This window comes from Ostrinia nubilalis, chromosome 4 (assembly GCF_963855985.1).
Source record: "Ostrinia nubilalis chromosome 4, ilOstNubi1.1, whole genome shotgun sequence".
Taxonomy (NCBI): Eukaryota; Metazoa; Arthropoda; class Insecta; order Lepidoptera; family Crambidae; genus Ostrinia; species Ostrinia nubilalis.
The window spans coordinates 15,954,434-15,980,991 of NC_087091.1; the positions used below are offsets into that span (position 1 = coordinate 15,954,434).

The following is a 26,558-nucleotide window of genomic DNA, read 5'->3' on the forward strand; positions in this document are numbered from 1 at the left end:
GTTCTTTTAAGAGAAAACATTTTTTTATTATTTTTCACCTAAAATAAGCTCTATGCACTGTTATATAGGGCCCCTGAAAATATGAATGCAAAAGAAAATCTCTAACATAGAAATTTTTTTACTTGAAGTGCTCGGCGTTTACTACTTCAAATTATTCGTTCTTCTGAAAGCACATTCGGCGATACTTAGAAGTCGACAAAATTTACTCTTCGGTCTTACGAGGTTAACACGCCACATCTATCACGACCACTTTCAATTGACAATCTGTGTGCATCCATCACTGGCTCATAAAGGCAACAGGGGTCACAATGATATGTGTTGCTGCAGCAATAGATGTACAAGCTGGAATCAATTGCGATTTAACCACTTTGGAAACTGGAAATGATAAACAGTCGCCTACGTAAATGTTATTTATTAAAACTTTGTTTTTACCTCGCCAAAGTTCGGTAGACCAATGTCGAGGTTACAAGTCGCGTGCCGACACCCGTTTATGGGACTAATGATCCATAGCGTGATGAATTACTTCAATTATGTTATAATGTGTATATTTTAGCCGTTTCCAAGACTTGTAAAAGTTCGTCGACTTCTTTCGGCTAATATTTGAGCTATTCTTTTTCACGTGCTGCAAGTCAAGACTGGTATTCTCTCGACGCTTAAAACTCAGTGGAAACTCCATATTTGAACGCTCTTCAAAGTACGAAACTACTTCTTGAAACGAAGCTACAACTTGATTCAAACTAAAGAATAGATTCAAGTGGGATGAATTCCAATGTTTGTACCAATCACTGGCTTAAATCTCACTGATTTAACACAATTTATGTCACAATTCGCCATCGGTCATAGTTAAACAGACAAATAGGGGCCCAATTTTTATTGGGAACTGCTACTCGTGCCTAAGTTGGATTAAACTGGTACCTAACTCGTTATAAACTACCAATCAAATGATTTACTGTGACAGGAGCTGGTTTGTTGCGTACGTTACTGGTATTATGCTGCCAATAGTCGTAGGTTAAGGTCACAAGTTCCTTAAGCAGTTATAGGGAAACATTTAGCATAATTATGATCGGAAATTATCACATCAATCGTACTACAAACTACAAACAAGATGTAATGAAACCAGTTTCTGGAAACTAGTCGGCATATACGCAAGCGATCTGTATGGTAATCTATGGGTTAATTATCCATTATTTCCAAGTTTCCACGTGTCACGTGTGACAACAAGAAGTAGAGCCAGTAAAACGTAAGAAGAGGAAAAATAATAGTATAATTAGGTGAGGACATAGGTTTTACAACAACAAACATTTAATTAAACTACGCCCAATGACAAATCAAGATCGACATGCTTGCTATTGACCGTCACGCACGGTAGCATCTTATGTGGTTATAATGGAATAAAAAAATAATCGCAAATTACTTAAACGAGTATAACCACATGTCTGATGTGCTGCCAACAGCGCATGTTTTTCTGCTTAGTTATTAGTTTACGAATAATTATGTACTTTAAAAATGGGCATTGAATATTTTCTAAGATATTAATGAAACTTAGGATATGAAAAGATGCACCGATTTGACCGATTACATTTTAAAACCACACACACACTGTACCATACCGTAAAAATATTATGACACAAGCACAACACATGAGGTAAACGCGGGTTCTGTTACGACTAATTAAATAGTATGTTGTTGATTACTTTAAATCGTGCTAATGATAATAACCCGCAATGTACTACAGCCTACTCGTTGCATAACAGATTCGGAGTGGAACAGTAAAGCGCTTATTTGGGTTAAACATACTTTTTATTCAACCATTTCTTGTAATATTACGTCATAATGTATGAGAAACGTACTTATACACAAGACATACAACGGCACATCAAGTATTACACGGAGACTTGAAATGTCGTTCTTATTTTGCTCTGTGAATAAGGTCAATGCATTATTTATTATGTTCAGTTTATGTTGACAACTTCAATTAGCATGTAGAGTTGCATAAAATGCATTCACCTTCGGACTTGTGTAGCCTTTTGTCAATTTCTTATTCATTACAAATTACCATAACCTACCTTTTTTGTGTCGATTTTCCACCGCGATCTAATGTAGAGTCAGCGCCATCTTTTGGCCCTTGAAACTATCTCTATCTTTTGTGTTGTGTATGTGTGTAACATAGTAACAGAATGAACATAAAGCAATAAAGAACTTACCCAATATCAGTGGCTGAGCCCAGATAAACGTTATGGTATTCATAAAAGCCAACTGTGCAAGATTGGAGGTTTTGGCGATTTTTGTTGTAGGTTCGTTGAGTTATTTGATTTTTTTGCTAACACAATTTTACACAAATATTTTTCTCTATTTTAGGTGTTCATAAACATACAATTATGTTTTCAATTCAAATACGATGTATGGTTCAGATTCCAACTAAAACTAATTTTAACTGAATTATGTAAACAAGTATAGGTACACCCCCGATCAGTTTCGTGTGCATTCCGTGAAGTAGCGCCATTGTTTCGAGCCAATCTTGGACATGTTCAAGAAAATTTTATGACGTCAGCAGATTCCTGCAAATGAACGAGTGAATTTGTTCTTTTAAAAGAAAACGCAATAAACGAGTGCATAGACTTTTAAAATAATACGGCAAGAGAAACTAAAAACCTTTGAATCAAAGTTATGTACCGTGAACAATTTATAAAAGCATTGTCCTAAGTTACCAACCGTGAAACTGCGCTAAAATCTGGAAGTTTTACTTGTGCCTCTGCGGAATGATCCCTCATTCATTTGCGTGTGTTATGGTTACATACAAAAGTACTCGTATTCGAAAATTATTGTCAAAACGCGGTCGCCATAGACGAAGAAGAAAACTTTGCTAGTTTAGACAGTTTAGAGAAAACATTTTAGAATCGGGCTAGCCACTAAACTTATTTAAGTGCGCAGTATTGACGAGTCAATAAAACTTGTTTAAATGATCAGTAAGTAGGTAAGTTAGGTACTTATGATATCACTATTGATGACGGAAAACAACATACGTCCATGTGTAGTTTTTTGGATAGATGTATAAAAACTCGGAACAAACATTATGTCTGTAAATTAACACGTAGCAAAAACATTTGGGAGCATCCGTAATACATTCTGGAAAATAAATCAAGTAAAGTCGACAATTAATAATTTTGTTGCAAACTAGCTCCTAATACAACCGTGTAAGATGCTACTATAACTTGATGTGCCGTTGTCCTTTACCTACCTATGCCCACTGTTTTAATAGAATATTAGCAGATTGTGTAGATACGAAATAGCATATCTCCTCAAGTATTGTTATGTTAATTGGTTTTAACAACTCATGACGCTATGAATTGTCAAACAGTACTCAATCATGGTGGCATAACCTCAGAGATCAAAGATATTGATGGAAATTAATATTACATTTCAACCGGTTGCTGATCGCGGCTACATACACGTGAATTAAATAGAGTTTTGGTTGATGGAACTCGTGTCAGCAATCAATACCAGATGGCATCATTTATGTTAATTACTTGTCTAAAATAACAATTTTCCCAGCTGTTTATTTTTAAACTTATGCATTGAAAAATTGTAGTGACGAAACTCGATGGAAATAGCCCTGTGTAGAGTGGTTCTAAAATGATTGCTTCGATCCTGCCAGTAGTTGCAGCGGTGGGCACATAAGCGGGGATTAATCCCTTATGCTGTTGTGCTAATAGTATTGTCTATCGTATTGTCTTAACAGGAGTTGCAACAAGAGCTGGGTGTAGTCCTGTAATCGAGCGCTGCTAATAGTATTTTGTCCTACCCTGCGTTGGGATAAGTCCAGTATAATAAAACATTGATGAAACAAACGCTGGCCGTAACAGCGTATTATTATTACACTTGAAAATTTCGACGTGTTCATCCAGTTTCTAAGTAGCTCAGATGGAAGAGCAGTCGCCCGGCAAGCGAAGGGTTCGATTCCCACCTTAGGCAGTTCGAATTTTACAAGTTATTTTAAAAATATTTAGATCGACAGGCGACTCTTAACGCCATATTTAACTGTGCTAAAACTATGTTCTCTTGTCCCAGGTTCGAGCTCCGGCGGACGCTGATGGTGTGGAACAGTGCCCTGGCTGCTTTCAGCATCATGGGCGCGTGTCGCACGATACCAGAGTTCTACCACGTGCTGCGCAACCACGGCCTTTATCATTCCATTTGTGTGCCAAGGTAAGTCCAGGACACCAGATGGTCTATCTACTATCATCGTCAGGTCATTTAGTTTCCACTACAGGAGCACGACCCTCTCATTTCCTCTCTTATTTACTAGGGACACGTCCTTTATTTTTCTATTTGTGCCAAGATAAGTCCAGCTGGGTCATCTTTATCATTATCAGGGGTTTAGTCCCCTCTACAGGAGCACGACTCTCAATTCTTGTCTTATTTACTATCATTCCATTTGTGTGCCATGGTACGTCCAGAACACCAGATAGATCATCAGCGTCAGGTCATTTAGTTTCCACTGCAGGAATACGACACGTCCCTCTCTAATTTACTAGAGGCACGTCCCTTAAAATTCCATTTGTGTGCCAAACTAAGCCCAGCTGTTATCATCATGAGGTCATTTAGTCTCTTCTACTGCAGGAGCACAACTCTCTAATTTATTAAAAGGAAATGTAGGATACACTACCCAGACAGATACATTATCAGATCATTAAAATTTAGTCTCCACTGTAGGAAGACGTCTCTTTCTGATTTAAAGGCAAATGAAGGAATCATACGGCTAAAGTAAGCCACCACACAAATCTGACGATCGCAAGATTGAAATTGCACAATTTTGACGGTCTTCGCTAGGAAGCTCTCTTCCATGTTTCCTAGACAGTACAGAAAATTATTTTCTTCAAGCCAAAACCGCAATTTATAACCGGTTTTCATTTACTTTAGTATCTTCGCTATCAGCAAGAGTATTTACATACTTTGATACAGATATTCAAGTATTTTTATACTGCAAAATAATTTCGTATTTTTAATTATTGTTTTCCTCAATAAATTCTGATCTACATAATCGTGATCAGATAATATTACTTTGCACTTTCTCGCCAATGACGTCACTGCATGAGGCTGGGTCACGCAGTGGCGCTGGTTAGAGCCAGAACACACGTGCGACAGCTCTAAGGCTAGGTATACATTATCACGTTCGCGGGTAAACAGGCACGTAGGCATTCCAGGCGCGTGCTTCAGTCACAGTGGCGGTGGATGCAGTAGTTTATTTTGAACTGCGAGCAAAAAGGCACGAACACTTGATACAAAGTGCTTGACCTAAATGTCCCCTATGTGAGGCAGAAAACGTCCACAAAGAAATTTCATCTTGGATAGGTTTCCAAGCCGTGCCATAACAAAATAGATTTTTTAACAAAGAGTGTTTACAACAGCTATAATACTTTTCCGCCAGCTACGAAAAGTTATATTAAAGCCTTTTTACATGGAGCTGATCCATATTCATAATTACATGCAGATAATCCACCCACAGGGATTCTGGTATTGAATTTCCCACGCCACTGCGAACCCCTATAAAGTTATAGTGGATGTTGTCTACCCTATTCGGGGTCATGGCGGACTTCCAGCCAAAGTTCTTTCGAAAATTGGGCAGTTGACAGAATTTACCAACAAATTCCGCGGCTACATTTTGTTCAAAGAACACTTCAGTTAATTCAAACTCTAAAAGTTCATTCTAGTCCTGAAACTCAATTAGTTTTCAATCAACTGTAAAATTGAATTTTTAGTTGTTTTCATACTGATGAAATGGTATCGAGTTGAAAATAATTAAATTATAGTGACGTCACTGGGTTGCCAATTGCTATACACTCTGGTCTGCTGTTTTAAAATAACGCCTGTATTCAATAACATTATGCGAATCGGCAACTTCGATGACGCAATAGGTTTCGTTCTGGTGGTGACTTGAATGAGATCCTACTGATGTGTGTGCTTCAAGTGTACTACAATGGTATTCTGGCCGTGTTACACAGAGAAAGTCAACACTGTCATGGCTTAATAAAATTTTGAAAATAAAATATTTGCTGGGGAAACCTTGATATTAGATTATGTTTGGATAGAGGGTGAATATAGACTAACTTTATGAAAGTTTATTCAGAAAGTTTTTAATATCCTTTCAGTCGTACGATTCGATGAAAGGCTGAAGTTTTTGTGGATTTATTTTATTTTATTCTTTAAAATATAGTTCTGCCTGTTTATCAAAATCTTATCAGAATTGGATGAAGAAATATGTTCGCATGAAAGTAATCTGACGCTAAATGCGCTATATCGTATATCTTCTCCATCAGCCGTTCTATATTAGTCTTTTCAAATTCAAATCCTTCGTCGGATACCCTTTGTGTTTCTATTCTGGAAAAGAAATATGGCTACAATACAATACAAAGACGTCATGCTATTAACTTTTTTACGAATATAAATAGCGCCAGTATTGCTTGCGGTTTTATTTTTCTGTGCAAAGGCATTGTGTGGAGGGGCTTTGATCGACACAATATCAATTGAAACCAATTGATTCCTCTTAAAGCCATTTACTGGAACGTCCTAGATGTACATAATAATGTTATTGACAATTTGTGTTGAGATCAGAAGGCTAATGTTAACATAATAGCGATTAGCATTGGTCATTATCAGAATCGGTAATCGCTAATGTATTGTCATGTTAGGTGATATGTGGCGTCAATTAACATGGAATAGGATGTTTATCTATCACTTAACTTAATACTCACCTTGACTTGAGCGCAAATAAAACATGCAGTATAGTAGATGTAGTAGAGTGCAGACAACGTATTTTTGAAGCAAATCTTCAATTCGTGCACGGGAACATATCGTGTGCGAAATTGATTGAGATCCTCATACGAGGAGATGTTATTCTCATACGATTTCTTATAACATCGTACGTCATCTAAGGTTTCGTAAGGTTTTGAATCGCCTGGTCGTGTTTAATTCCAAGTCATATTATAATGTAGTAATAAATAGTATCTATGTAGGTATGGCATCTGCCAGATTGCGATCGCATTTTGATCTAGTATAAGCGCCTGGCACGGGCACAAGCGGGGCATTCCCTGTACTTTGAAACAAGGCAATGACTGGAGGCATCCCCGAAGCGACCATTATGTAACGCTGAAAATATCGACTTTAGCCTAACTAGAACTTTATGAAGCAGTTTCGTAATAACTTCCCAGATTGCAATTTCAGTTTACCTTTTCCAACACTGTAACGTAGTAAGTAGTATACTTTGCTTGTAGAGGAGCGTAGAGTTGAAAATTTCTTAAAATTCCTGATTCATTCACCCTGCATACTGGACAGATATCGATTGTTATCTCTCTCTACGAGTGACTTTTCGTTCACCTTTTTTAGAATAAAATATGCATGAAAGGCTATAAAAGTATAAGTTTCTTATACCCTTTTATAAGCTTTCTTCCTAACTTCGATAGAAAACCGAACCCGAAAGTTTAGATGGCGGCTGTGTTAGTTAGATACAATAGTTTCGAACGGAGTTTCCCCAACAAACCTTTGTTGTACTTATTACTTAGCAAACTTTTCGATTAAAACATTATCAGGCCTAGGCAAAAATTAAAACTTATTGGGGTTTTCTCAGAAGTTTTATCTCGAAAATGTATTTTTAATTTAGCTTGACAATATTCTCAACCGGATACTTAATTTTTGTCGCAGCAAGAAGTACTGATACCAAGTGTTAATGACTATGGTATTTCCACCTTAATTGAAGTCGGTTAAAAATGGTTAACACTATCTCTATTCAACGCGCAATAAAATTCGTGATCAGTCTTATCAGGCTATTTATGTGTTTTTTCCGTGACAAACGGGTCGCTACGTTCCCGATTCGTTCCATTATTTCTTTACTTCGTTACTCCATTGTACGCTTAACGACATGTAAAATTGTAAATTCGATTGTTTTGAACGATCTACATCTGCGCCTGTTCCATGTTCTTTGTCTGAAATTGTAGGGGAAAATGAAGAGGCAATTCGTGTTCAGGTCAGCATAATATGGTAACTATTATTGTTATTCGCTATAGCTTTGGGTCGTTGATCCAAGAAGCAAGACTTCTCCCAATCCCAAGTTTGTACAGTATTGTTACCTTCAATAAGGGTAGTTTTTAATATTAGTTAGACGTGTGCATGTTTGTTAGCAACAATAAGTTTGTTTTTCTATCCAACCTTGATAAAACAATGGGCAAAAAAAAAACTTTACACGCCTTGACACATCTGCTTAAAACTCATAATGTGAATATTTACAGGTCGATAGTTCAGGGTTTGCTTTTGTAATTTATGAAAACTTACAAAACAAATAATCTTAAGGTTATAATAAATACTACAGAATAAAATTAAATACTAGTACTTCGTTTCTTCTTCTTATTCGTTACGCTCTTAAAATAAAAAATAAAATTTATTTATTTTTGCAAATAGGCTTTTAAAAAGCGCTTTTACACGTCCCAATATTAACCCTACCACTGCTTCGGGACAATACACGTTTCACGAAATCCAATTAAATCATTTCACTTCTGGGTCTGATTCTAAAAGAGCCAGTTTAGTATCACTCTGAACTTGGCATTCTTGGCACAGACATCCAATTATGCGGGTACACCCTCCATGTATCGTCTAAAGGTTTATATAATGGCCTTCGTTGACATTGCGGTATCCCGGGACCAGAATTAGGCTTGTCGGGACACGAAATAAGATACCAGCATCTAATTTCGATGTTGATTACAGCCTTTCAAGTTTTGCTTCATTAAAATATTGTAATTTGCTTTGTGATTCGTTTATATTCTTAACCGCTCAAGGCCGTTCTTGCTATACACATATTTAATACAGGATATACTTATCCTTGATAATTAATATTACTATAACGTGTGTGTACTCACTCAGACTCACTGATGCAATTTGCAAATATTGAGCTCATAGAAAAACACTATTTGAGTTGCAAAGATTCACTGTGGCGTCCAAGTTATCTGACCGTACTCTGAAACGGACATATTCTAAGAATGGCTCTTGATTGCGATTGTCATGTTTCCAACAGGCCTCCGTTTGCCTTGTCACTGGGAAAGTTTCTTGGTCAATAAGTTTGAATTATTTACTCATTTGCACCGTATCCAGTGCGCCGTTTATACACGTAATCGATGGTGGGTGTTCTGGCTCCGTGCCAGCGGCTGGCGTAGCATTCATGGCACCCATTGAGCGTGCCCATTCATGATGACGCGGTTTCTAAACGACCCTGTGAGATAATCCGTCACTGCAAAGGGAAACAGAAATACTGACCCCTTTTTGGCACGTAAAGAAACTCTCAGTTGCTTTTGGCGCTAAATCTGTATCTTTCTCACGCTTGGGCGGATAGTCCTTTGTTCCAATTTCGGCATTCGTGACAGAAAAACCAATTTCTTAATTTTTTCACATAGGCAGCATACTATACAAATAAAGCAATTCTGTTCATTAAAATTAATATCTTCATTAATAATTGAACAATGCAGGGACATTCATTATTTCCAATTCCGAATGAAAATACAAGGGCGTCCACGAATGAATCACGATACAAATTTTGGCCGTTTATTAAATTACTTTGTTTCATTTGATACAATTTTAATCATTTTAATTAACCAAAGCAGAGTGAAGTAATGAATCTTGGCGAGGCACTTAAGACTACAATTTAGTAAAGTTTTTATAGTTAAAGTTAGAACCTGAAGCCTGGAACCGAACAGATAGAAAGTATTTTTGATCGCAATACTTTCTATGATCCAATTTGGCAGGTCAAACTTGTGACATTTGAGAAGCAGGCGATATTTCACGCTTCGAAATGGCGGGCACTCCGCTAAATTCGTAATGCTTCGTGAACTCTGTTATTACTTCGGAGAATCGATTCCAACTGCGCGAACTTTTTGTGTTACCATTTTTATTGAATGGTCATGAGATCTTTTTTGTCTTTATTCATAGCTATCTAATATACTATTAGGTGAATATGTAACTGCTGCGCCATATAGAGTTTTTCGAGTACTTTGAAGCACTCCCCTTTATACCTTTTCCCGTTTGGGAAGCAATTTCGCTCGCACAAAAAGAGGGTTTGCGTTGTTACACACAAAAGTTTTTACCTAAATGAGAAATTGTCTAAACAGGGCGATTTAGTTATGTTAATGAAGATACGGGTGTGTTGTTAAGTAGAACAACTAATAATATTTTCTTTGTTAGCCCTGGTTCTGGGCTTCGCGAAAATTCTCGCAAGCAATATTTACAGATAACGCCGTATTTGTTTTACCATTCGATTCGATTGACATAAGTAAAAGCATGCACAAGATTGTGTGTTTACATGACCATTTATTTACATCTATGTACATATTTACGTCAATTCTCGGAGGACCTGAGTGGGAACTTCATAATGTTATTTCTGTGTGTAGCGTCATCGTCAACATTTGATGTGACATCTGAGAAGTTGCTTTTGCGTTCATTAATACTTGCAACAATTTGTTTCTGAACATAATAAACATGATGTGCTTATTGATTTAACTCTTGTCCGAGATGTGTACTCAGATAATGAGTACCCACTTGGCTACTTATACATATTAGCTACGGACGGTTTAAAGTCAATGAGTATGCCATTGACTTTAAACCGTGTAATCATCGTCATGCAACATGTATATTATCATATTATCGTCAGTATGTTTGACCAAGAATTCCGCATATATCGTCCGCATATTGTCCTCTAATATCTACCAGGTATCAGACTCAGCACTGGCCTTTTGAGCGCGTGTCTGGACAAATCAGATGATGTTCAACCAAAGGCATCAATCTCTGTAACAAAAAATATCCTAGGTATTTTACAAGATTGCAATATAATTCAATACCTTTTTATCGCAAATCATCAAATCCTCAAAACTCGATCTCAGATAACAAAGCCTTGAGTAATGAGTATCGTTACGATTTGGGCCACGATGTAAATGGCCTGAGCCTACGGTGATGATCTCGGTAGTAAAACCAAATCGCATCCCTATTGCCTTGGATCTGCGTAATTTATGGAATAAATTTATTCTGACATTCAAAAATATTGTAGCTCTGCTATCACAGTTTTCCTCTGACAAGTGATCTCTGTTGTTTACTTCTAAGGCCCAGAACAGACTGTGAAACGCAACTGCAACGAAACTGCAACTTTCTGATGATTCTGATGAATGAAACTGAAACTGAAAGTTTCAAACTGGTCGCGTCATGTGTTGTCTCTCAACGGACGCTATGGCAGAAACTTAGATGCAACTCAAAAGTAACTAGCAGTTGCAGTTTCGTTGCAGTTGCGTTTCACCGTCTGTTCTGGGCCTAAGTGGTATTAACCTCTGCCTGTAAAGCTAAAGTTTTCGGCTCGGACCTAACCCAATCTAGTTATGAGGGTTCTTAGGGCAGGGAACCTACGCCACTCACAAGATTTTCACTAAGCAAATTAGAAAAGTTTGTATCTAAATTGGCAAAGTTGTCGACGTAATCGCTTCCATCTACCGGCTTTTGCGGGACTTAAGCCTTGGCATGAGTGTCTTGAAACTGTCACCAAGAAAAAACAAATATGACAAATGGTTTTCTTCCAACCTTGTTTTGGTAATATGGTTATTCCGTTCGACGAAATTATTAATATTCATATAGCTGTCTGATCCGATATTGTCATTTTCGCACAAATTAAAGTAAACAATTTTCTCAAAATTCAGCGAAATTCCAAGGATTCGTATTTTCTTCGTTTTCATAAAATGCTATGTCAGAGTATAGTATAAGATATTTTTCATCTAAAAAAATATTTTTATTATGCGCAACCCTGCTACCCTTCAAGCCCGTCAACCCCGGACTGCCCGTCGTCCTTGAAAAAGGTCCGCAACTCCGCACTATACCTTCCCAACTTATCTCGTCCATCCTTTCGGAAGATGGCCGTTAGAGATTCGTAAGTGGCTAGTGAATAAATAAGCATCCGGTGATCCCGTTAATCCGGGTCGGGTTAGCCGGATATCGATTGGTCTGCGACGGCCGCCGGTCACGGCCAATGTCGGGTTTTGTTAGTTTAAGGTAAATCCGCCGATATCCGGACGTTTTAGTGATGTGAGTTGTATTTTGACTGGTGAAGGTTAAGTTTTTTTTTACGAATATTATGATTTTTTTCTTTGCCAGTAATAATTATACATATGACATGGTTTATGACGCACCGTAAGCTTTTCTTTACAGATACAGTTACTTCTGGGTAAAACTCATAGGCTAATACTAAAGTTATAAAAAACATTTCTAACCAAGCGATTCTTGTCTTGAAATACCTCATTCTACTATACAGTTCCCAAAGGAAAAGCAAAGTTATTTCTGTACAATCCGAGTGAGACTCTAAAGGGAAACGAAATCTGCCCCTTACGTGTTATATCAAGTAGGTAACTCAGTTGCGATCTGCCTCCACGCTTTGACTAGAAATACTGTTTCAAACTAAAGTTATAGAAGGAAATAACATAAAATTTATCCAAAACTACTATTACAGGAAATATTCTGCGTGATTATGTAAAATAAGAAATAGGTCTTTAGAATAGTATAGAATCAAAATCTAGAAATACCAGCCAAGGGCTTATGAAATCTGAAAATCATGGTTGATTTCATTTTAAAAAGAAATCTAAATAAGATACAAAAAGGCTGCATAACAAATAGTTATGAAATCTAAGGTTTGTTTCCATTCCATAAGTCACAAACAAGCGTGTTTTATTACTAGAGATCCCGCCCGATGCCGACCGACCTACATATTACCGGCGGCCGTCTGCGGGGTAATGTCGTGGAACATTCATGAGCTCCATCAAACTTGTTGACCGAATCTGGGCAGCTGTTCCATAATTTCATACATCCCACGTTTCGGAGATAAAAAACCTGGAATATTACAAAAAATCCCGTCAGGTACTGTTTTAAAGGTATTGTTTTAAAGAGCTGACATTATTTCCCGCACATGGGCCTTGTTATAATAAAACAAATTATACAACAGCGCGTTTAGAATACTAATGTAAATTTATTATGCAAATATGCTTTGAATAAACACGTTATTTATTTTAAAATAAACATTAACCCCCTTATGGTAGTTATCTCAAACATCCTGTTTCTCGCATCCGCGTTTTGGCAGAAGGCACCGCACGGTCACGCACCGACCCAAGTCTCGGTCGGTACAGAGTAAATAATATGTTGCGGCATTTGTTTTCACACAGCTTTTTTGCGAACGTTCGTCCTAAAAAGTTCGTTAACTTTTTGCTGTCAGTACATTTTCTTGATGTCAAAAATACGTACAGCCGGCATTAAAAGTAATAACCTGAGTTTTTGTAAATAGGTAGAGTATTTTAAAAGCGAAGAGTATGATGGTGATTGATGCCTATTAATTATTTTAATTGGTGAAAACAGTTTTTATTTAAACAAATACAAATAATGATGAACACTTGACTGCTGGACGTTTGCCCTGATTAAGAGTTACGACCCTTATGCACTGGAAAATTCAGTAGGAATGGCCTTTATTCAGTCAGCAGTGAATGATAGAAATTATGATGACGTAGTTTTACAGTGAAAAGACTAACCTTAATCACAATCTTACTAACTCATCATCATCATCATAATTTCAGCCATAGGACGTCCACTGATGATAGGCCTTCCTCAATGATTTCTATGTTGATCGATTGGTAGCGGCCTGCGTCCAGCGACTTCCTGTTCCCTTTATGATGTCGTTGGTCCACCTTGTGGGTGGACGTCCCACGCTGCGTTTTCCGGTACGCGGTCTCCACTCCAGTCTTCAATCTTACTATCAGCTAGCTAGTTCAGAAGATGCCTTTTCACTAGTGGCTCTAGGGTTATAATTATGGGATCGGAAACACTGACGCAACCGAAGTGCAATGTAATGTGTCTGACATTCATTACGGCCAAAAAAAGGCAGACATAATAGCCAGCCTTGACCACGGTTGGATCAGTTTTTACTTTTTACACCGCGTCTAAACATGCGAGCTGATTAGCGTGAAAGCACGCTTCAGTGCGCTGCGTGTGATTTGTTGCTGAGCCCAATCACAAAATAGATAGTAACAGAAGATAATCACCTGTATGTACTTCATTTTGCATATGCATATTATTGCACACAGACGCGAGATGCGACTCAAAAGGGCAGCATTCGCGCTTGCACTGATTTAGATTGGTTTGCGACACTTCGCGCGATAGTGTCCGTGAATGTTGTCTGTGTGCGTTACCCGAGCACAATTTTATGTAGATTGTCTTATGTTCCTTTGTAGCCCATTGTAGGAAAACTATCGAGGTATTTCACCAGATTCTACAATCTACACGGAGACAAATGTTATGAAGCCTAATTGGATGAGCAGTCGGCTCGATAAAGATACGGCGTGGGCGTATGAATTAATACATAGTTACAGACGGAAACCTTGTCGCGGTCGTCTGAATCGAAGAATCAATGATCTCATTGGCGACAGTCGTATTCTAGATACTTTTAGATCTTAGCTTTATAGCTACCTATAGCTTTTGCCCGCGGCTTCACCCGCGTGGAATTTAGTTTGTCACCGATCGTCATAAATTATTATAGCCTATATGTTATTCGGGGTTATAATAAACAATAATACTGTAAAGTTTCATCATAATCCGTTCAGTAGTTTTTGCGTGAAAGAGTAACAAACATCCAGACATTCAGACATCCAAATTTTCGCATTTATAATATTAGTAGGATGTTTGTCTGTTACTTTACAGGCTCAAAGTAACGCAAGTTCATTATAATGTGTGCGGTACCAAGGATTAGAAGTCCCTGCCTGTATTCAAGAATTCATAAAACTCAAAGGCCTTCAAAGCTCAAAATATGAATAAGCTTCTTGGCAAGCTCGCTCTTTTATAGTCAACTGACATATTTTGTCTTCAGGATTACGAGCAAAAATAAAAACACAATAGGTACCTATTATGAAAAAAATTTTTCACCAAGCAGGACTAGGTATTATGTACAGTAAGAATGAAAATCGTTTATTGGTTTCACAGTTAAAGTCATAACGTAAGAAATTACCTGTCTAATTAAACACTTAACCGGAAAAACTGTAAATAAATATTACATAAACGATCACTCAACACTCAAACACTGCAGTAACCAGTTCCTAAATTAAACTCAATTAGTAAACGTTTTAATATTTTGTTGGCAAAATATAATTAGTTATGCACATGCCACAATAATTTGACAAATGTTTGGGCTAAATAACGCAATTAACCAGATGCCAATGTAACTGTCGCTTACCCGAAAAATGATTATGTCATCGAGGTAAAGTAAACTTGTGTAGTAAAATTTCTAAACGATGTTACCGGATTAGTCGGTTACCGCTGTACGAAGCTGTATAATGACGTCACACTACCTATAACAATGTCCCTAAACAGGATTTTTCCTCACATCGAAGTTTGTTAATTGAATTAGTTATTTAATTTCGTGCTCGGCTGTCCCAGTTCCGTAAATATTTACGCTTTGCGGACGCTTTGACCGCAAATTACCTGTTACATATTAAAATCTCGTTAGCAGGTAACCGTGGGTATTTTTTGTTGTACACCTTTATATGACGTCAATGGGCACTTTCCATGATCATCTGTGATGCATCCGTGAATGTAAATAGTATGAATACCGAATCCTTGAACTTGTTCTTTAAATAATCGCGTTGGGCCCCTATTTATAGAACGCGTGGGATTTGCATCATCATGACGTGATCAGGGCCTGATCTTGAATCGTGTAAATCTTGTTTTTGGAGGCAAATATACATATAAATGAACTTTGCACCAGGAACTTTCATGTATTTAAGATGTAGGCACTGGAAAATACAGTGTGTTTTCTTTTTGCCAAGCGAACCTTATCTTCTATCTATACTATTTACTAAATCTTTCAATATTTATCTATCAACGCAAGTGCGACATCGCGCAAAAGGATCACTAGATAGGACCGGATTAAAGTCCACCAACTTTCTACCTACGCTAAAATGATAAAATATTTTGCACAATCCTTTGGAAACTTTTGTGTAATAATGAAGCTTGGATATCGTTGAAAGTCTTTTATGATATGCATAAAAAAGTATGCTGTTAATTATTTTGTGTACTTTTGCAACAGCGAAATCAACTAAGTATGCTGCATGCATATGTATTTTATTTGGTATACCAAGAAAACAACAGATTTCATGTAAACCCTATTCAGAAATAATTTATTCTTGACTGATGCAGACTTGTTCTTTAGAGTAGGCGCACACCGTTGATTTTTAGTTGGCCGATAGTTGTGCCCGATTTTAAATTGTATGAAGAATCGGCCAAATCGAATCGGCGTAGTGTGCGCACTCCCATACATGCCCATACTGATCAACTGACCGACTAAACTATCGGCCGACGAAAAATCAACGGTGTGCGCCTACTCTTAGTCTTTGCACACTTGAAAGGGGTTATTCCGTATTCGACCCATGACAACTCAACCCATTTCTTCACTCATCCCAAATTAGTATTCCTAGCTCTACCCATTACAGAATTTCGTTATTCTACCCAAATGCATTCCTCACTCAACCCAAAGTAAATATACCAAAAACAAGTATGGATAGCAAAACAACGTTTACTATTTGTCCAGAAATTTAATTATGATAAATACATACTAGTACATTTATGTTTATTTAAAAAAAAAAACATCACCTACATGTTTGATAAAATATAAAAACATACATATGGGAAAACTTGCACTTTCAACAAACCGTTGTTAAAGGTAAAAGAGTGAGTTATTATCTTATTAACTGTTATCTATGCAAATGAGTAACCGATACCGCTTGCCAAGCGGCTTGTCCATCCATTGTTCACCCTTAAACCGGTTTTAATTGTTTTGACAATGTTGCGAATCGGCCCTTACCAGTTATAACTTAAATATCGAAGATTTTATTCTATTTTAAGGTAATTAAGAAACTTTGGTCAAATCATACCGCTCAAAACTTATACCGCGGGATTAGTTGTCCGTCCACATGAATACTTTTATTAAGATTTATAGTGGATTTATAGTGGATTTATAGTGGATTTATAGTAGATTTATATTAGATTCAAATTATGTAAGTTAATGGTTCCTCTTTAATCTGTGATTTTTATTATAAGATTTTAAAAAAATGTATCTACTTTTTGTTTTGTTATGAAAAGTTATAGTTCTAATTGCATGTAGTCATTATTTTATTTGTGTCCTTTTGTGAAAAACGTTTTTCAATTATATTGTTGTATCAGAACTCCTGTAGTTTTATTTAATAGCACGATCTTAACACAAAAATTAACTGAGCTTAAATTTCTAAATAATATATTTTTATTCTGACCGTACATAAAAATCTTATATTTTTTAAGTGGTTTTAAAATGGGTTGAGCTAGGAATGTTTTTAGGGTGAATAAGGAACATAAAATTAAAAATTAGTTGTGGGTAGAGTAAGGAACAAAATTGGGTTGAGTAAGGAAAATAATTAGTGGGTTGAGTTTGTCGTGGGTCGAATACGGAATAACCCCTTGAAAGAACTTCTTCGGCGCATCCGTTAGATATTACGGACGGATTATTCCGTCAGATATTACGAATGACACACTGACCTATCATTATTACAGAAGATTATACCACCTCAGAATTATGAACGATGCTCTAATTAGCGCCTAGTCGCCGATTTAGCCCGATCAAATTGTCCCCAATTACCTTTGGGAGCTTATGCAATGATCGCGCACCGTACTCATCTAATACCATGTCTCCTATTACTATACTAGTACATGCGACAGCATTTTACGTTTTTGTTACAAAATAGCCTGTATTACAACGAGATTAGGCCACTGTGTTTAGCTTGCTGCCCATACACAATTCGTTCAGTGGGTTAATCAGACGCAGTGCGCGTGCGATGTCGTCAACTGACGCGCGCGCGCATAAGTGCCGTTACGCAAGCGGCTGACCACTTTCTCTGGCCGACTGTCAGCTGATGGCCAGAAGGGCAGAGTGGTATGAGTAACTTGAATATGGAAAAACAATCAAATGGTCCTGGGCATAATGTTTGATGCTTTTTTTTTTAAATATGGGTTTTCTCCTCAGTGGTCAATGAAAATAATTGACTGCCACTGCCAGTACTTTGTCTAATTTTCTGTGAAAATTGTCTTTATCTCTTAGATTAATAAAGCCTATTAGTCTTCATACAAGCGCTTCTAGGCTAGGATATTATTATCTAGGCTTTAATAATGTATGCTTGTTACGTTACGGCAAATTCCATTGTTAGCATACGTTTAAGGACTTTAAAAACAAATAAATCAATGTACACGCAGTGTTAACACAGAATAATAATGCCATGGGTAATACATTATTATTCTATTACTGACATCGTTACCTAGTATTTATTAGTTGGATTAGTTAGGCCCGATTCGACCAAACTATTATCCGAGAATAACTCCTGGTATAACTGGGACATGACAGTTTAAGTATGGGGAATATGTCGAATAACTGACGATTTATTCATTATTCTGACATTAACATTTACTCTTGTTTGGTTGAATCCACCCTTAGTATTTTTCCGCTGCCCTGTCTGGAGATTTGTACGCAGTCTCTCACGGTCTATGACGTAACTAAACTGCAGTTTACCATATTTGTCTAAATACTTGCGATTAGATAACCGACACAGATCAGGTTCTGCAATCTCAACAATGCTGCTCACCTACTGCCGGTGTTTACACTGCTTGCTGCAACGTCCTGGTGATCGACCTGGTTACACCAGGTTATTCCACTTATCCCATTGACTCGCCCCATTTATGGAGGAGTGAACACTTCTTATATAAATCTCTATTTATTTCATAGAAAAGTTCGCTGGGCGATGACGACAAGTAGAGTAACTCTTTAGTTCATCATCATCATTTTCAGCCATAGGACGTCCACTGCTGAACATAGGTCCCCCAATGATTTCCACAATGGCCGGTTGGTGGCGGCCTGCATCCAGCGCCTTCCCGCTACCTTTATGAGATCGTCGGTCCACCTTGTGGGTGGACGTCCTACGCTGCGCTTTCCAGTACGAGGCCTTCACTCCAGAACCTTACTGCCCCATCGGCCGTCAGTTCTGCGTACTAGTGCCCATTGCCACTTCAGCCACAGCTTCAGCTTGGTAATACGTTAGCGGATCTCCTCATTTCTGATTCGATCTCGTAAAGAAACACCGAGGATTTAGTTTGAGCTGCGTTATTGGACGTAGGTCGCTTTTTAATATCATTCCTGAGAGAAATGTAGAATGACCTTATCATCTGTACCATTGAAGTTAATGAATTTATGTCTACAACAGACTACATTTAGCGATTCGTTATGAAGACGCAGTAGAATCTGCTTTATCGTATCGTAATCGGATACAATCCGAATCCAATCTAACAGCGTCGTATCTATGACGTAAGCAGAAATCTTTATACATCTGACATACTCGTATGAGGCCTATTGCAATATTATATCTTTATAATATCACTCTTCTTAATCCCGTTTTCAATCACCTATATTTTCAGAAGCTCCGGTGTAATAAAAGATTACTTGAAAATAATTTGGTTGTAAGATCACAAAATCTAATCAGCAATCCTAACGACGTCTTAGTAATGAATCGCATTTTGATTCCGATGATCGATTGCTCCGAAAAGACTGATCGATGTGAAGGCTGAACGAATAATTGACCTTCTGGAAATAACTCGCGATATTTTTCTTCAGCAACAAACTTTCTTTTTCGAGCCCGTTAAACTAACTCATCTCGACAATCGCGTGCTCTTGACTTCATTAATTTCCTTATAAATAGTATTGCAATCATGTTTTAGACGAATTATTACTACTTTATTAATAGACTTGCTACACGACTACTAGTTTTTATGCTGTCCCATGGCCATAAATTAATAAAGTATCTATCTACGTTGCTTACTTTGGGGCTAGCTGGCGCTGTGTGAAATTGTCCAAAGGTTTAATATTATTATTATAGTAAGCGCAATGCGGACCATTCTAGACATGTTGACACCACCAATCAATTGACGTACTTTTTAAAACTGTCAAAACGAAACTCTTCCATAGATTTTGTATGGCACTACAAGCAAGTGACGTCACTATTTTGTCAACTCAAATAAACTACTTTTTTCAATTACAATGCGAACAAAAATCGTAATTTACAGGTAATTTAAAATTAATTAAGTTTTTAAGACCAGAATGAAGTGTCTTTTTAGAAAAGTTGTGATTTCGAATTATTGGAGAATGGTGTCAAATTGTCCATTCTGGTCCACTTGAAATGTCACATCGAGTAAAAAATCCGACTAACTTTATTATTTTAACTAAATGTCTTATTGAATTATTATTTAATAATCAATATTTATAACGATAAATGTGAATAAAACTTTAATTTTCAAAAAATCGCCTTTACGGTTATATTTTTCACAACATTTTGACAGTAATGACATTCGATGTTTGCCTCACTTTATTGGAAGCGTTTAAGAAGACTATCCATCAAGGCTAGGCTTTATTAATCGTAAGTCCATGGCAATGTAGAGTTCATTTGCCGAGCACATAAAATTTGAACTACGGTCAGGTTTGTGTCCTTCTCCTTCCTCATCGTCCACAAATCCACAAACGCCATTGCCATTGGCTTTCTCGTTATGTTCATGTAAATATCCACCTTCATTGAATGTCATCGGAACCTGTTTTGATACGTCTTCGGGGGAATTTTCCACAGGCACCGAAATGCAAAGGTTACGAAAGAATGCCAATTTTACCTGACCTCTTGAGAAAGGTTTACCGTTTAAAGTTAAAAATAAACAAACTTTAAACCACACAATTAAAAATTCACTTGGGTTGGGTTCTGCTTCTTTTACCTTTTGCTTGATTAGGTACTGATCAATTTTATACTCGTACATAATTACGTCATACCTATTTGATTTAGCCTGTAAGACGACTGCTTGCAATTTGCAAAAACAGTGCATGTTTGAACAACTTAGATTCAATCACTACATTTTTAATATAACAGTGATGTTTTTCTTCATCTTTGTGTGGTACTTACTGGTCAACAGATAGGTACAAGTTAATGGTATTGATTGACTGCCGAAAACTTTATCAAACCTCCAACTGTCAAACTTCTATGAATTTTGAAGAGCATCTGATGGAAAACTGTCTATCGTTTGAATTGAAGTATCAATTTTTCACCCTTCAGTATTGGAATTGCAAGTTCCATTAGTGTTGCCGATATTAAAACGATCCAATACTTTTTATGCGGTGGCCTGCACCATCTGTAGTGCTATCGTGGTTTTATTGGCGCTAGTGATCTCTGTTCCAAATGAACTCGGATCGAATCTCGTAATTTATTACTTATTGGTATTCCATTTTTTGTTTGTTTTTATAAACAAATTAATAGTACTTAACTAAAGCCAAAAGAAAATACATACGCGTTAACGCATGACATTGTTGATGACTTGTCAAGCCTATTCGTTGACATGTAAATTTTAACATATTGTTTTGTTTGTATTTCAACTACGCCTTATTTGCAATTATTGCTAAAATCTTTGAATATTTAAATAAATTAGCGGAATCCCATGGTAGAGCCACCGTTCAGTTTCTCAAGTAACTAAGGTTAACAGCCCATTATCATAATATAAATTTTTGATGGATATTAACGTCTATCAAGACTTCAGAAGTTGTCATAGCTATTTAGCTTGATATGCTAATCGTTTATGTATAAATTATAGATAATAATATGTAGGGGAGACCGGGGCTGAAAGTGCCGGGGGTAAATTGTTCCGATGCAAAATATCTCGACAACAGAAAGGATTAGATATGTGATCGTATTATTTCGTATAATGCCTAACAGTTGGCCACATGCGACATAATACGATCACATATCTAATTCTTTCTGTTGTCGAGATATTTTGCATCGGAACAATTTACCCCCGGCACTTTCAGCCCCGGTCTCCCCCCTACTTAATTTGTATTTATGGTTAAATCATGAAAATGAATTATATGTTCAGCACATAAAATGAAAAATTACAATAACAAGAAAGTAACATACATTTAAAATCATGGCACCTAAAATGAAAGCCAAGTGTAAGCAGTCGTATACATAATTTAAACAAATGTGCGGCTAATCGTTTTGCCTAATTGAGAATGTATAGCCGATTAGCATGAACGTTCAATGTGTTAAAGCAATTAGTAATCAACTAATCAATGATTACCAATTTGAAATCTTTGAGGTGTTCTGCATTTCAATTAAATATTAAATTCAAGATGAAATGGCAACCGCTCTAAATGGTTAAATGTTTTAGAAACAACATTAAATTGGATCGGATTGTCACTCGTTAGAAACAATAATTAAATTATTTTATTGCTACTTTCGTTTTAATTAACGTGTCGGTTAGATTTTAATTTGATGAATTTCATAATTGAACACCTTTTTAATTTAATTTTCACAATAAAATACATATATTTTAACACTGCCTATCCGTTAGCGTGTGATGTGGAAGTCATTGGGAGAGGCCTATGTTCAGCAGTGGACGTCTTGTGGCTGAAATGATGATGATGATGATGATCCGTTAATGCCTTTCAAGTGTTCACCCTAGCAAATAAGAATGATTTTCTAAGATAGACCACTTTATACTAACAAGTCTAAGAATATACATTATACCAGTACTTATTTTGTAGTAAAATACTTGTCAACAGCACGTTATTTGCGCACATTGTCTAAGTACTCCTTATATGCAAGTGGCTAAACGACTTATTAGCGGTCATGCAATGCTATTGTATGGAATAATGGTGTTTATTTTAAATTACACTGATGTTTTTTGCCATTTAAAATGTTACAATGAAGATAACAGTCTCCCTTTAAATGTAAACAGATTACTCGTACGTACATAACTGACCTTGGCTTGGAGCAGGAAAAACCATGTATTTACATAGTGTTATAGGTTTATAGGTTATAGTTGAATAGCAAATGAAGTGTCAATGAAACTAGAACATCCTTCTTCCTGTAAAAATAATACAGAACAAATAACAAAAAAATAGTTACTGAAAACAACTGTTATTACCTGTTGTGTTCATTATTGTCTCTTAAGACAATATTAATGTAAATGTTACAGGAAATGTATGAACTCCAGGAATTGTATACAATGACGGATTTCATACATTTCATGTAACATAAACATTAACATATTCAGATGAGAAGATCTTCACGGTGGAAGAAATGTTTAACTGGCAGATCAATGAGGTTTACGTAAAAAGTTCGCATACCTGTTTGCTTGTCATTTTTTTCCACAAGAAAGAAGCTCTTGGCCTGCATCTTACTTGATGGAAAGTGATGATTAGTCCAAAGGTAGAAGAAGCTTCATTCAGAATCCTCAACCACAGAGAAACTGGCGATCTTACCTCTTATTGCCGAAACAAAACAATCACTTTTAAATACATCCACGTCTAGGGTTAATAAAACCAATAAATGCATCTTTATCCATCTTGTTCAAGTCTACACGTATAGGCTAACCTTCACCTTTTCTCTGGGGGTGTAGTGAGTTTACGTCTAATGCATTCGATATCGACTGCTTAAAAAGTGACATTAAATGTATGACGGATTGTACAGCGCCCCTAGCGGAAACTTTCAAGATCTAAAATCTTCATTTTTTTAACTCAGTCGATATCGAATGCGTTTGACGTAAACTCACACTACACCCCCTGAATGTTGGGCTTGTTGAGAAAGCCTGACGGTCAGATCAGATATTTGTTCCTTGGTGACATTTTTACATGACATTTACATCTAAAGCCCGGTCTGTGAGCACGTAGAATTTTGTCCAATGACCCATCCTTATCGCTCGCGCGTAATTATATTGCTGTCGCGACTGTGCGACTGGCACCCGCAGTGAGTGAGCGAGCGCGATAGCAACATAATTACGCGCGAGCGATAAGGATGGGTAGCTTGGGGTCATTGGACAAAATTCTACATGCTCACAGACTAGACTATAACAAGTCCAAAAACTTGTGTAATTTCGTAGAATGACCGTGATCTTCTCGAAATTCCAGCTTCATCGAGGTGGACCGCGTGGCCGGCTTCTGGACATACATGTTCGTGCTGTCCAAAGTCCCGGAACTGGGCGACACGGTGTTCATCGTGCTGCGCAAGAAGCCGCTCATCTTCCTGCACTGGTACCACCACATCACGGTCCTTCTGTACACGTGGTTCTCCTTCACTGAGTACACGTCGTCCGCCCGCTGGTTCGTCGTCATGAACTACTGCGTGCATAGGTGAGTTTTTTTAATAGAATATAATAATATACAGGTTGTGGTTTTGTAAAACAACGCCCATATCAAGGGTCACATGAAAGTAATTACAAGAAAAATATAAATAAAATTTTAACTAAATAGTTTAACGTTTGACGTTTGTCCACGCACAAACGTCTAAAACTTTCGAGACGGCGCGCTGGTAGCACCACATCACAGTCCTGCTGTATATGAGGCAACTTTTTGAGATGGAATAACCACAAAAATTTGATTTTAAGAATAGTTTGATTTTTGAGTTTTTATAATGAAATAAGGATTTGAAGAGCTGCAACTTCACATTAAAAGAACCGCATGCGGCTCTTGTTGTTGCCGAAGCATTCTAATCTTTATTGCTAAATAATGTGTAAAAGTTTGCGAATGATAATCGCAATATCAATAAAATAGCGACAAACACAGTGCAGCGTAGGTGTGCAACATTAAAATTAAGATCGCTTGTTTACCTTAGTACAAAAATGTACAATTAAATTAAAGAAAAACGCGAAACAACCCTTGTCTTATTAATTCAAAATGAAGGCTTGTACAAATCTTTGATGTTTGATAGTCCAAAGTCTAAACATTAAAACAACAACTGAATATGTAGGTACAATGTACATCTTGAAAAAACAATCCTTTGTAACTGCAAATTTACGCCGATTTGTTTTTTAAACAACAACTTATTATTTTGTTATTTCAGCGGCAAGTATTTCACTTGTTAGGAATTGTTGTTTTATGTAAATTAAAATGTTTTAGACGTCATTCTGATATGCCGTTTTTGGGGTTAAAGGTAAAATCTTCAAGTATAATTTTGTGTTATTTACCGATTGGCATCTATTCGTCAGTAGTTTCATACTTCAAACTTACGACCTGCAAGCTTTCAAGAAGAGAGCGTATCTTCACCTTAAGGCGATTAGAGTCCTCAATCCGCGTCAAATGGGCATTTTGTAAAGCCTACTCCTCTTTTACTGCTGGACAGAAATAGTTGAAAAAAATATATGTTATACAACAGTTCAAGAACTACATTTGTGACGTTTGAATTTTCGCTACGTCTCTTTGTTTTGGATTAAAAAAATAAATACGGGACATCGATTTTTTACTTAAATTCCCTACTCCTCCAAAACGGCTATGTTAATTTAAAAGATTTTTGCACGACTAGATTAGGAATTCTTTAATCTTTAAATGACACGTTGCGTTTTTCAATCGAACATTACTTTCATTCATAAATTTTACTTTTGATAAATTCCGAACGTTTTGCTGTTGAGGGGGCCTTCGCGGGGTGCGGGCGGCAGTCGGCCGCTGGCCTTCAGACGGGGAGGTTGTGTCACTCGCTGCAAACTGACATTAGCGATCAAAATGAATTTTTTCTTTGGCTGAGTTGCACCACCTGACGTGACCTAACTTTTACCGTAGCTTTGGCGATAACCGGTGTTTTTTTGTATGGAGTTTGACAGATTTTTGACTTTTGTCAAATTTAAAATAAGATGGTGCAACCTAGTCTTTGTTTGACAATAGTTTTTATGTCAGAGTTTTTCATAGAGCACGTTCAGTCAGACGATACGATTGAATTAAGGCATGCTCGGACGCTATTATCTACCTAAATAGAATCTATTAGTGTAAAAAAATCGACTCCAAAAAAACGGCACTAGATAAGTAAAAGTTGAAAATATATTCCGTTATTTATTTACTAGGCCTTTGCAATCAGTATCCAAATTAGGAGCGAGTCAGAATCAGTAACTTAATCGATTTACGTGAAGAAAACAATTTATATTTTTCATACTTAGGCTCGGCGCAAATGGGCCATTTAAAATTAGATTTTCAATATGTTTCTTCGCGAAAATACCACAGTTAAAAAAAATAAGATAACGTGGTATTGATAAATTGTTCTATAGAGCTTATTAAAAAATGTGGATAGATACTGATTACAAATGCCCGTATATCATGATTGATATTTTCGGAGTTGGTGACAGCCTACCTTTTGGTCATTCGTTTTGGAGTTGGTTTTAATTTTTGGTGAAAATTAATTTATTTCATGCCACTAAAGGTGCATAGGTACACAGTACATTGATACCATATTTTTCATGTTAAGTGCAAATAAACTTCCCTAAATTACCTAACCATGAAACGTACCTATAGGCTATAATAATTAAAAAGTTTCGTCGATAAAAACTGAAATCCTCTTATAAGATGATGAATTTTGGGAGCATGTCATGAAACTAAAATTATTAGCATACAAAAACTTGTTTAAAAAAAAGGTTTTTTCTTTTAATTT

General features: G+C 36.8%; 1 protein-coding gene across 1 annotated transcript in view; it reads left to right on the plus strand.

The window, feature by feature from the left end:
- Window positions 1-26,558, plus strand: part of LOC135071256 (very long chain fatty acid elongase 6) — a 53,993-nt gene that overhangs the window by 16,846 nt on the left and 10,589 nt on the right. Inside the window, exons 2-3 of the mRNA XM_063965040.1 lie at window positions 4,069-4,206; window positions 24,056-24,277. Coding sequence (XP_063821110.1) covers window positions 4,069-4,206; window positions 24,056-24,277 — 360 coding nt within the window. The remainder of the gene's footprint in view (window positions 1-4,068; window positions 4,207-24,055; window positions 24,278-26,558) is intronic.